This window comes from Argopecten irradians, chromosome 15 (assembly GCF_041381155.1).
Source record: "Argopecten irradians isolate NY chromosome 15, Ai_NY, whole genome shotgun sequence".
NCBI lineage: Eukaryota > Metazoa > Mollusca > Bivalvia > Pectinida > Pectinidae > Argopecten > Argopecten irradians.
The window spans coordinates 24,997,195-25,010,718 of record NC_091148.1 but is presented as its reverse complement, the minus strand read 5'-3'; the positions used below and the strand labels follow the sequence as shown (position 1 = coordinate 25,010,718).

The following is a 13,524-nucleotide window of genomic DNA, read 5'->3' as shown; positions in this document are numbered from 1 at the left end:
CTCTATTTCCCCTATTGGGCCCCGCCCCTCCTGCCCCCGGGGGGTCAGAGCCAAAATTTATACAAAGTTCTGTTCCCTTCCCCCAAGGATGTTTGTGGCCAAAGTTGGTTACATTTCATTCAGAACTCTATGACTAGTAGCGATTTTAAAGGATTTACCTCATTTCCCCTATTGGGCCCCGCCCTTCCTGCCCCCGGGGGGCCAGAGCCAAAATTTATACAAGTTCTGTTCCCCTTCCCCAAGATGTTTGTGGCCAAATTTGGTTCCAATCATGCAGAACTCTATGACTAGTAGCGATTTAAAGGATTTACCTCTATTTCCCCTATTGGGCCCCACCCCTCCTGCCCCCGGGGGGTCAGAGCCAAAATTTATACAAGTTCTGTTCCCCCTCCCCCAAGGATGTTTTTGTGGCCAAATTTGGTTACAATCCATGCAGAATCTAGGACAAGTAGCGATTTATAGGATGTTACGGATCGGACGGACGGACGACGGATTGGTACGCCGCCCGTTTGAATAAGCTCACCGGCCCTTCGGGAAAGTGTAGGTGAGCTAAAAATCATCTGAAAATTGAGGACAGTACCCCTGTTTTTTATAAACAAGAGGCCCAGAGGGCCTGTATCGCTCACCTGGTTTGTAATGCCAAGTTATGTTTTGAATACAGGTTCATTATTTCTTTTCTAAAGGAATTTAAATATTTACCTCTATTCCCCTACTCATTTCCCGCCCCTCCTGCCCTTGGGGGGGGGTCAGAGTCAAAATTTATACAAAATCTTGTAAAAGTTTTATGGTCCACATTCTATGCAGAAGTCTAGGACAAGTAGCGATTTAAAGGATTTACCTCTATTTCCCCTATTGGGCCCCGCCCCTCCTGCCCCCGAGGGGTCAGGAGCCAAAATTTATACAAGTTCTGTTCCCCTTCCCCCAAGGATGTTTGTGCCAAATTTGGTCACATTCCATGCAGAACTCTAGGACAAGTAGCGATTTAAAGGATTTACCTTATTTTCCCCTATTGGGCCCCCCCTCTGCCCCCAGGGGATCAGAGCTAAAATTATACAAGTGGGGGTCAGAGCCAAAAAATCATCTATACAAGTTCTGTTCCTCTATTTCCCCTATTGGGCCCCGCCCGTCCTGCCCCCTGGGAGTCAGGATGTTTGTGGCCAAATTTGGTCACATTCCATGCAGAACTCTAGGACAAGTAGCGATTTAAAGGATTTACCTCTATTTCCCCTATTGGACCCCGCCCCTCCTGCCCCCGAGGGGTCAGAGCCAAAAATTTATACAAGTTCTGTTCCCCTTCCCCCAAGGATGTTTGTGGTCAAATTTGGTAACATTCCATGCAGAACTCTAGGACAAGTAGCGATTTAAAGGATTTACCTCTATTTCCCCTATTGGGCCCCGCCCCTCCTGCCCCCTGGGGGTCAGAGCCAAAATTTATACAAGTTCTGTTCCCCTTCCCCAAGGATGTTTCTGGCCAAATTTGGTTACAATCCATGCAGAACTCTAGGACAAGTAGCGATTTAAAGGATTTACCTCTATTTTCCCTATTGGGCCCCGCCCTTCCTGCCCCCTGGGGGTCAGAGCCAAAATCTATACAAGTTCTGTTCCCCTTCCCCAAAGGATGTTTGTGGCCAAATTTGGTCACATTCCATGCAGAACTCTAGGACAAGTAGCGATTTAAAGGATTTACCTCTATTTCCCCTATTGGACCCCGCCCCTCCTGCCCCCGAGGGGTCAGAGCCAAAATTTATACAAGTTCTGTTCCCCTTCCCCCAAGGATGTTTGTGGTCAAATTTGGTAACATTCCATGCAGAACTCTAGGACAAGTAGCGATTTAAAGGATTTACCTCTATTTCCCCTATTGGGCCCCGCCCCTCCTGCCCCCTGGGGGTCAGAGCCAAAATTTATACAAGTTCCGTTCCCCTTCCCCCAAGGATGTTTCTGGCCAAATTTGGTCACATTCCATGCAGAACTCTAGGACAAGTAGCGATTTAAAGGATTTACCTCTATTTTCCCTATTGGGCCCCGCCCTTCCTGCCCCCTGGGGGTCAGAGCCAAAATTTATACAAACTCTATTGCCCTACCCCCAAGGATGTTTGTGGTCAAATTTGGTTACAATCCATGTAGAACTCTATGACTAGTAGCGATTTAAAGGAAATGTTGACGGACAGACGGACGGACGGACGACGGACGGACGACGGACGACGGACGCCGCCATGACATAAGCTCACCGGCCCTTCGGGCCAGTACCCCTGTTTTTTTTATAAAAATGTTGTGTCGGGATAAAGATGTATACGTAAAAAAATGAGGTCTATGATTGAAATAATAACATATACATTTATATCTTGTTGAAAGTTTGATATGAAAAAAATAATTAATATATTAATTAAAGTTGGCACTTATTGCAGAATCAGTGTACACTGTACTACAGATGCATCAATGAGGTATATATGGGTATCATGACATTGATCATCATGGCTATCTTATGAAATTACAACGTACAAACATAGTCTATTCCATTCCAAAGGACATATAATTTATTCTAGTACATATGCATTTACATAAAGCGCAATATATTATGCCAAGTGTATTTATCTATAATTGATATACATTCATGCATATATATACCTGTATACAAAATAAGGTAAAAATACATCAACCTTTTACAAACATTTTTGGGTTAGTTTTGTAAGTGATAGTTTATCTGACTGATGCAGTCTCAATTCATCTGAAAAAATACTGCATCACTTATGCCACTAGCTAGTAAATTGTCGGTAAAATACAATCACAATACAAAAAGTCACATTTTTCTCTCTCAATATTATGAAGAAATGAAACACAGCTATAAAGAAACACTACATCCTCCACTCTTTTGGTAAATTAATCAGAGTTCATACATCACTCCTAATACATTATTTGGCACATTACATTTGATATGTCCACAAACATTTCAGCACTTGTACAAAAAAGACATGGGTCGTGTACATTTTAATTGGCATCTCTTAATTACAACATGAACATTTCAGTGTACAGGTACCTACATGTAGTATAAAAAAGGACATTACCTTGTTAATTGTTAAAACTATCACTTCGAGTGACGCTTATTGATAAAATGGTTTCAAAAATCATAAACATGACTTAACATTTAATTGTCATAACTAATTGATTGAAAATAAAATTTGAAGTCCATCACAAAAGGAACATGCTGTAAGTCAACTGGTTTTTGGATTGTGATTAAATTCTGCAAATAATCAGAAATCATTAGAATTCCAAGTATATTAAAACAGAACCATATTATTACAAATCGTGAAACTAAATTGCCATAAAAGGTTGTAAGGCATGAAAATATTAAACAAAATGGCCACGAAAATAAGTCAACATGTAGCTTTAATATGGTAAGAATGAGTAACCTGATGACCATTTTGTACATTTGGTGTTGTTAATGCTATACATGTCACAGTTCGTTATAATGGAATCAATACTACTATCACAACTGCAGCAATTCCTTATTGATACAACTGTGACAAAATGGTATAATATTAATGGTAATTAATATCAATTAAGTAATTAATTGATATATTAATGAAGTATGAAATTGGATGGGTGTTGGTAGATTGAGTTGTATCATGTATTCATACACTGTATATAATATTCCTTAGATTATAGTACTAGCTAGAGTTCGTGTGTGTGAGTAGAGAGAAGGCATTTTATTTCAGTACAACAATGTTCTAAATTGTCATCATATTAAATTCCAATTATAGGATTTAGGAATGGGCCGTTGAGGTTCATTTATCTCAATTGATATGGGAGCTGGTTGACAGTTAATTTTAGCATATGTATTTAATCGTACTTCCAGTGGTCACCGGAGACAATGTAATGTTTCAACATTGATATTAATGGAAATATTATTCATGTTTCAAGTACGTGTGAAAGTTAATAATATATAATATAGTGGTAATTGAGTTAATTGATCGCTAATTGATCACAAAGTGAAATACTTGCAGAAATTAGCCACATGTTTCTCTCTGTTCACACGGGGGTTTAGGATATATATAGGGAGGTAGATGTAGCTACTGGGCAGAGAGCGAGACGGATGAGAGCGAGACAGAGACAGCCAGAGACACGGAGAGGCGAAACCAGATTAGGGACTGGGCGAGAGAAAATGGGAGATGGAACTCTGACAGAAAATAGAGTTTGAATGTTGGCTTTGGCCAAGCACGTTACCCGAGTGACAGGGTATGGCTGTTGCTGGAGGTCTCGTCTCTGATGTACTAATGATGAATTGGACATAATAAAAACACTATACGATCACAAACTTTGACTTCCATGTTTATGTTATGTTATGTAACATGGACGTCTAATTGGTGCATGTGACCAGGATCCAGAACGGGATAAAATATGAAGATGGTGAATGAAGAGACAACAAAGACAAAGAGAAGAATAACAGGCCACAACAGAACAAGTGAGTAGTCTTTGGTATTTTTGTTATTGATTCGCTATGGCTGAACAGGGTATGTTAGAAATCGTAAATGCTGTTGGCGCAGTAATGCAGGGGTTATCAGGGAAATTAGATGTGGTTAATACCACGGTTAGTCAACGTATGAGAGGGTTGCAATCAACTTTATCAAACTCATTAAATTTACAAAGTATGGTACAACATGTATCCACTTTTGATGGAATAGATGAAAAAAAATGTAAACCTTGGATCAAAGAAATTGAACGATATCCTTGCGTTAATATTGACTTTCCTAGGGAACAATTAGCAACGGTAGCCGTGTCTACTAGTAAGGGGGTCGTGGCAGATTTTCTATCACGATATATCAAAGAACATCCAGATACGGGTTGGGAGGATGTCAGAATCCAGTTGATTACGAGATTTGGGGAAATTGCGGACGAGCAACATGCTTTATCGTTGTTGCGCAAAATTAGACAAAAACAGCATGAAAATGTGGAAATATATGGAGAGAGACTCCTTGAGCTGGCAAAGGACGCGTATGGGGAAGTGGATAGAACTGACGGCGTTGCAAACAAGCAACTTATTGGTTATTTTACGGACGGACTTTATCATGACAAATCTCGACTGCAAATAATGAGACAAAAACCTAAAACAATAGAGAGGGCTATTGATATTGCTAGGGATGAACAGAATTTAAGAAAGGCATTTAAATTAAGATCCTATGGAAGTTTTGGACAAGATAGAAAAGAAGAGCCTATGGATATAGATCACTTGCGATCCAAACGTTGTTTTAAGTGTAATAGAACGGGTCATATAGCACGCGATTGCAAAGTTAAACAGGTGCACGAGGTTGTACAGGAAAGAAGGATAAGATGTTGGAACTGTAATGGTCCACATTTACGCAGAGACTGTCCTCAATTATGGAATGGGAATCAGGGAAACTAAGAAACTCCTGTCGAAAAGGAACCGACGATAGGAGTAAAGTAATTAATCAAAAGAAGATGAAACAGTTTGTAATTAATAATATAGGTAATCCTAACTCAATTCTGGTAAAATTTGGAAAGCAGAAATTTAGAGTTCTTTTAGATACAGGAGCTGAAGTTTCACTCATTCATGAGAGAGTTTATCAGGCTATGAAATATCCTCCTAAGTTAAAGAAACATAAGATAAGTTTACAAAGTGTAAGTGGTAATGAATTAGACATAAAAGGATCCGCTAATCTGACTTTTATTGAAGGTAATAAAAGGTTAAATCATAATTTCTATGTAGTGAAAGATATAAACCGAAATGTAATTCTTGGTAGAGATTGGCTAAAGGAACAAGGAGCAAGAATTTACTATGATTTAGGTAGCTTGAGAATAGGCAAGACCTATGTACCGTTAGAAGAAGACATACACATTGCATCCTAATAAGAAGTACTAAAGATGTAGTGTTGAAACCTCAAACAGCTACTGTTTGTGAGGGGAAGATTAAAAACTGGGGTCATTTTCATGAAAATACCTATCAGGTATTGGCTATCGATAAAGGCTATGTTAGTCAAGAACCAGGTGTAATGGTTGCAAATGCGGTAGTTAAACTAGATAATGTCAACAAAACTCCAGTAATGATAGTTAATAACACCAATAAAACTATAAAGATAAGAAAAGGGTGCACTGTAGGTAAGGTTGAAATGATCAAAGGTCAGAGTATTAGATCTTCATTAACAGGGGAAATAAAAAAGAATTCAGATTTGAAAGTCATCAATAGTGTTGATAAGTCTGATTTAGAAAATATGAAAGTATCTGAAGAACATAGAGAGGTTATTACGAACCTAGTAAAGCAAAATTCGGTTTTAATGGCTAAAGCTGATTATGAATTGGGTAGAACTGAAACGGTGAAGATGAAAATCGATACCGGCAATCATCAACCAATTAAAATGAGACCCTATAGAACACCATTGAATAAGAGAAAGGTGGTAAATCAGGCTGTTAAGGATATGCTTCAGGCAGGTGTAATTAGTCGGTCACAGTCTCCATGGAGTTTTCCGGTAGTAATTGTAGATAAAAAAGATAGCACTAAAAGATTTTGTGTCGATTTCAGAGGTCTGAACAAAGTGACAAAAGTAAACAGTTATCCCTTACCGTTGATTGATGATATACTGTGTTTGCTTAATAAAGCAAAGTATTTTTCAACTCTTGATCTTAAGAGTGGCTATTGGCAGGTAGCAATGGATGATGAAGACAAAGAAAAAACGGCATTTGTATGTCATAAGGGATTATTTGAGTTTAATGTAATGCCATTTGGGTTACAAAATGCTCCTTCAGTATTTCAGTCTTTACTAAGTAGAGTTTTGCAAGGTATGGAAGATTATTCCTTAGCTTACATTGATGATATTTTGATTTTCTCAGAGACATTAGAAGAACACTTGAAACATATCCAGAGGGTCTTTGATAGATTGAGAGAACATGGGCTTAAATTAAAACTAAAGAAATGTACTTTTGGGCAAGAAGAAACTTGTTATCTAGGATTCAATGTCAGTAAAGATGGTGTAAAACCGAATCCAGATAAAGTTATGAGGTCTGTACCCGCACCAAAAATGTACGAGAGGTTAGAGGGTTCATCGGTATGGCAAGCTATTACAGAAGATTTATACCAAATTTTGGAAAGATTGCAGAACCTTTAATCAATTTGACCAAGAAATATGCAAGATTTAAGTGGTCAGATGATTGTCAGACCAGTTTTGATTTTCTAAAACAAAGCTTGACCGTTGTGCCTATGTTAGTATATCCAGATACTAACAAACCTTATGTTCTCCATACTGATGCTAGTGACACATGTATTGGGGCATGTCTGGCTCAGGAGGTGGATGGAGAGGAAAAACCCGTTTATTTCTTATCTCACACTTTAAGTGATACGCAGAAACGGTGGTAAACGGTTGAAAAGGAAGCGTTTGCTATACATTACGATCTTCAAAAATTATATAATTTTTTGCATAATGCTCAATTTACGATCAAAACAGATCACCAGCCTTTGAAATATTTGTTAGAGGCACCAATGCAAAACAAAAAGATACAACTTTGGGCATTAGGTATTACAGGGTACAATTGTCAGATTGAGTACGTAAAGGGTTCACAGAATTATTGTGCTGATTTGTTGTCAAGAATGCCTTTACACCTGGAAGAAGGGGATGAGTGTAACGATATAGAACCAGATATTGGGGATAATACATTAGAGATCAATGCGTTAAACTCAAATCAATTTAACCCGAGAGATTTTGCTGGATGTGATACTAAAAAAATTAACAATGTGTTAGAAGATGAATCTGGACAAGTAAGAAAACCTGTAATAGATGGTTTTGATATGGTACAAGAACAGGCAAAAGACAAAGACCTGAGTGAAATAAAAGTTAAGTTGGCGCAGGGTAGTGGTACAAGTGCAATGTTTAAACATTATATATTGTTAGATAATGTATTGTACTATGTCTCAAATCCTGATGATGAGCCAACTCGAAGGCTTTATGTTCCCGAACATAAGGTATTTAGTGGTACAGCAGTATCATGAAGATAATGGTCATATGGGTATAGATAAAAAATTTGATGCCATTAGACAGAAGTATTTTTGGCCGCATTTATACAAACAACTTTATGAATATGTGGAGAGTTGTGTTACTTGTCAGTCTAGAACTATGAAGCAGAGAAAACCACCGTTGCAAGAAACATATTCCACCGTATCCTTTTGCAAAATAGGTTTGGATTTGTCAGGTCCTTATCCTGAAACGCTTTCTGGTAATAAGTATATTGTTAGTTTTGTGGACATTTATAGTGGTTGGCCAGAAGCATTTGCTATTCCCAATAAAACAGCTGAAAATATAGCACATTTGATTATTGATGAAATATTTCCAAGATATGGGGCGCCATTAGAAATAATTACGGACAATGGGAGAGAAAACGATTATAGAGTTATGAGACATGTTTTAGAAATACTGAACGTTTCACACGTTAAGACATCATTTTATCACCCTCAAAGTAATGCTAAGGTAGAAAGATTTCATAGAACATTACATGATGTGTTATCTAAGAAATTAGAAAACCAATTAGACACATGGGATGTATATCTAAATCAAGTTCTTGGTGCAATAAGATTTAATATCAATGAATCTTCAAAGTTTTCACCGTTTTTCTTGTTGTATAACCGAGATGTGGTACTTCCAATAGACAATCTATTAAGACCACAAAGAAAATATTTGGGTGAGGAACAACACAAGATTGCTCTTGAGCAACAGCATAAGTCGTTCGTATTGGTTCATCGATATCTTAAAAAGGCAAAGAAAAGGCAAGCAAAATATATGCTGATCGAAATAGCAAACCAATTGAATTCTCAGTTGGTGATCCAGTATATTATAAGAACCATGTTAAGAAAAGTAAACTGCAAGGTAACTGGCGCCCATATTATAGGGTTATTAAACAAACAACCCCTGTGACGTTTATTGTAAAGAATCAATTAGATGGGAACACTGTCAAGGCACATGCAACCGATTTGAGGTTGGCAAAAATAGATGATTGGGAAATACCTAAAGATAAAGCTAAAAGCAGACTAAGACAAAGTACTTTTGCTGTACCAAAAGATCAGTCTACATCGGATGAGTCTGAGGAGGTTGATTCTGAGCCTGTTATGAAAAGAATAGCTAGGAGGTTCCGAAAGGAAAGGCAATCGTCTTCTGAGGAAGAAGATATCCCTCTGATGGAATTAGCTAAAAGGTTAAGAAAAAATAAAATGGGAGCAGAAAGGACGGGAGTGAATGACAGTGATTCAGACACTGAGTTTGAAACAGAAGAAAGGTCCAATAGATATGAAAAATCAGCCGTTAGAGAGTCTTATAATGAAGAGGAAAGTACCTCTGAAAAAGAAAGTGTTATGGATATAGATAACATAGCGAGTAAATCTTGCAGTATTGAGTCTGCTAGATCATATACAAGTATTGATGATAGGAAGAATAAACGTAGAAAAGTAATTAATGTTGTTAAAACATTGACAAACATAATAACTGATCTTCTTTGATATAATGGTTCCAAGTAAGAATGAGTGTTTGTTATTTCAGGTTGTACAACGTACGTAGCAACATGGGATTTGTAGCATTGTTACTATTAGCTGTAGGCTTGACCAGGGCAATAGAAATAGAAGAAAGTGTTATATTTCAAAAGATTAATGACATAACAACCACACGGAGCAGGTGGTTGGTGTCATTTGTGATTGACCTTAAACCTTATGAAAGGTTTATGTCGAGTCTAACATGATATAATGGCTACAAGTAAGGTAGTTCGAAGAGTAAAACAACGTTACAAAGGGTCTAAAAATGTAGGTTATGTTAATATAGTTGATGGGTTGAAGCAGATGTTAAAGGATATAAAAAGAACTCAAAAGACTATATTAGAAAGTTTCTTAAATTATGCATTATTAGAAGAAAACACCAGAGAGGGTAATTTTGGAATAATAAAGCAAAACGAGAGGTCCAAAAGGTCATTGCTACCATTTGTAGGATCTGCATTGTCGTTTTTGTTTGACACGGTTTCCGACTCAGACTTAGGGTCAATTCGACATAATGTCAATGTTTTAGCGAAAAATCAAAAGGATATTACACACGCTCTTAAAGATAGCTTATCGATTTTAAATGTTACAAGGGTTGAAGTGAAGGAAAATAGGAACACAATAAATGAGTTAATAAACAGTGCAGATGATTTAGAAGGAGAATTGCTTAACTTCACTACTGAACTAGGTGGTCAATTACAAGATATGAATGATTTTGTACAAATATTTGCACAATTAGATCGTACCATAGATAACATTAAATTAATGTCTCAAAGGGCAATGTTCTATTTGGAAAATTTACAGTTACAAATTAATATGTTGTCTTTAGGTCACTTATCACCTAGTATTGTTTCCCCGGACAATTTGTTAAAGTTATTGTCTGGTATAGAACAACATTTACCTTATGCGGTGAGACTGCCTCATGACCCGGAAAAACATTTATGGGATTATTATAGATATTTGACTTGTACGACTGTGTTAGTTGACGAACAGATTTTGGTGGTTATCTCAATACCACTTTTGGACGTAAATGGACGATTTGATATATACAAAGTTCATAGTTTGCCAGTTCCGAGAGTCTCTCCTAATATTTCCAGTAATTCGATTGGAATGACAGCTCAATATCAAATTGAATCTAAATACATTGCTGTCAACGCAGAAAGAACACAGTATATGTTACTGTCAGAAACGGAAGGTGAAGGATGTTCTAATTCCTTGATAAAATTTTGTAAAATTGAAAGTCCTATTTATCCAATTAATTTAGCTAACCTTTGTGTTACATCATTGTTTTTAAAGAGACGCGATCTTATAAAAGTGAATTGTCAGGCTACCGTAAGACCACATTCAGTATTACCAATTGCGGAATATGTTACAGATGGAATGTGGGTAGTGGCTACCCAGCATGATTTAACATTTACGGTGGTTTGTTACAAAGGTCATGAGAAGGTTGTCTCCGGGCACAAATCATTAACTGTACATAGACCAATGGGAGTTGTAAAGTTGGATAAATCATGCTCTGCATCTAATCATTTTCTGACACTGGTGCCTTTCTATCATGAGGAAAGTCAATACAATGTAAATGATCCGTTTCAAGATTTATTAAGTAGATACAACTTTTCGGTAAATATTTGGAAACCTTTTCAATTGGCACTACCTAATTTTACTATTACCAACCTTCCAAAAGAGCTAGGGACTTTAGAAAATATTCCAATGAATAATCTTATTGATAAATTAAATAATCTTAGCGATATCGATACTGATGTTGATGCTCAAGGGTGGATATATATTGTCATAGGGATAATTATACTGATAGTATTGGGTATAATTTTATATTGTTATTTCAAAGGCAAATGTTCAAAGTTAGGTTTAAAACCCTGGTCAGTCAACAAGCGAATTAGTAATGAGAATGCTAAGGCTGTTCCAAGTTATGAAATGGCCTTGTTGTCTACAAACGAAAACACTCATGGTGGTGGAGAGGATGATCATTCAGCGATGACTCCAGTAATGCCGACTGCTCCATCTTCAAGTGAACAACGGGCAGTTGTTGGTAGTTTGTATCCAACAACATTGCAGCTAAATGCCGAGGGACTGGGTAGATTATAACTACCTGGGGACATGTGGATTGTCGGAGGCAGAGCTGTAATTGGTGGAAAGGTACTGGTGGAGATGTTCCACGGACACTCAAAACAATTCCTGTGTGATAATTGTGTCGAACGAGGCATGATTAATTGGAATGGGTACCTAGGACTCCTGTGTGGAAGGAGAACGGAGATAATACAATTATGCATTAATTGTATTGAATTAAATTGCACATTTGATATTACAAATGCCATGTTAATATATTTTCTGAAATGTGCTTGGACGCTTTGCAGATTATCAACGAAATGCTGAAACTTTATGTTAGATGTAGTTACCAGCTAATTCCTGATGGAGGTGTATATAATTGATATGATTTGTGACATTCTGGTGATGGTGCCTATGGATGTTAATACGATACTGTGTTTCAATGTAGTGTTAACATAGGACATTTCAGTGATGGACACTTGAAATGAAATGTGACTGTGCTAAAAATAATTGTGAATTTTATATTTTATTTTCAGATTTTGTCATTTTTGATTTAATTTTAGAAAACTGTTTGTTTTCTTAAGTGGGGAAGGAATGTGACAAAATGGTATTATATTAATGGTGATTAATATCAATTAAGTAATTAATTGATATATTAATGAAGTATATTGGATGGGTGTTGGTAGATTTAGTTGTATCATGTATTCATACACTGTATATAATATTCCTTAGATTATAGTACTAGCTAGAGTTCGTGTGTGTAGAGAGAAGGCATTTTATTTCAGTACAACAATGTTCTAAATTGTCATCGTATTAAATTCCAATTATAGGATTTAGGAATGGGCCGTGGAGGTTCATTTATCTCAATTGATATGGGAGCTGGTTGACAGTTAATTTTAGCATATGTATTTAATCGTACTTCCAGTGGTCACCGGAGACAATGTAATGTTTCCAACATTGATATTAATGGAAATATTATTCATGTTTCAAGTACGTGTGAAAGTTAATAATATATAATATAGTTGTAATTGCGTTAATTGATCGCTAATTGATCACTAAGTGAAATACTTGCAGAAATTAGCCACATGTTTCTCTCTGTTCACACGGGGGTTTAGGATATATAGGGAGGTAGATGTAGCTACTGGGAGAGCGAGACGGGGAGAGCGAGACAGAGACAGCCAGAGACACGGAGAGGCGAAACCAGATTAGGGACTGGGCGAGAGAAATGGGAGATGGAACTCTGACAGAAAATAGAGTTTGAATGTTGGCTTTGGCCAAGCACGTTACCCGAGTGACAGGGTATGGCTGTTGCTGGAGGTCTCGTCTCTGATGTACTAATGATGAATTGGACATAATAAAAACACTATACGATCACAAACTTTGACTTCCATGTTTATGTTATGTTATGTAACACCTGTAATTGTGCTTCATCAAGGTTTGAACTGTCGATGTCAGTGCTTAAATCAAACCATTAATGTGGTAAGTCACTCTCTGTCGTCTTGTCGAAAGTATCCTCTGTTTGTGAAGAAGTGACTGATGTTGGGGGTTTGATGCACGAGTTGAGGTTGCTCCGAGACGACTGTGGGAAGCAATAAATCTGATGTGGCGTCAGTTGGCACGAGATCATCCAGAATGTTGACAGGTTGAACAGTTTCCCTCGAGTCTGTCATAGCACACGTATCCCCATCGAACTGTATCAGGTTGTCAATAACATTCAGAGATGTATTAGGCACGGTTTTGTGAGAACCCTGCTACAGGTGTCCACTGCCAAACGAAACTGTATGTCGTATCTTCGGAATGCTAAAGCATCGGACTTAGTCAATAGTGTCTTTACATTATCAAAAGCATTCTGATGCTCCTGTGTCCATCAAAAGGTGACACCCTTACGAAGTAGTTGATTCAATGGAAATGTTATTTCACTAAACCGAGGTATAAACTTTCTT

The 13,524-nt window shown here is 37.3% G+C and overlaps 2 protein-coding genes across 2 annotated transcripts; both read left to right on the top strand.

Annotated features, from left to right (window-relative positions):
* The first annotated feature begins 7,594 nt into the window (after positions 1-7,594).
* LOC138308702 (uncharacterized) lies at positions 7,595-9,548 on the top strand. Its single transcript, XM_069249731.1, has 3 exons — positions 7,595-7,966; positions 8,927-9,439; positions 9,531-9,548. The coding sequence occupies exons 1-3, from the start codon at positions 7,595-7,597 to the stop codon at positions 9,546-9,548; spliced, it is 903 nt and encodes a 300-aa protein (XP_069105832.1).
* On the top strand, positions 8,156-12,966 carry LOC138309390 (uncharacterized). The gene is given in 2 exon segments (XM_069250579.1): positions 8,156-9,723; positions 9,725-12,966. Coding segments are annotated over 2 exon segments (2,067 nt in total). The 5' UTR covers positions 8,156-9,552; the 3' UTR covers positions 11,621-12,966.
* Positions 12,967-13,524: the final 558 nt, after the last annotated feature.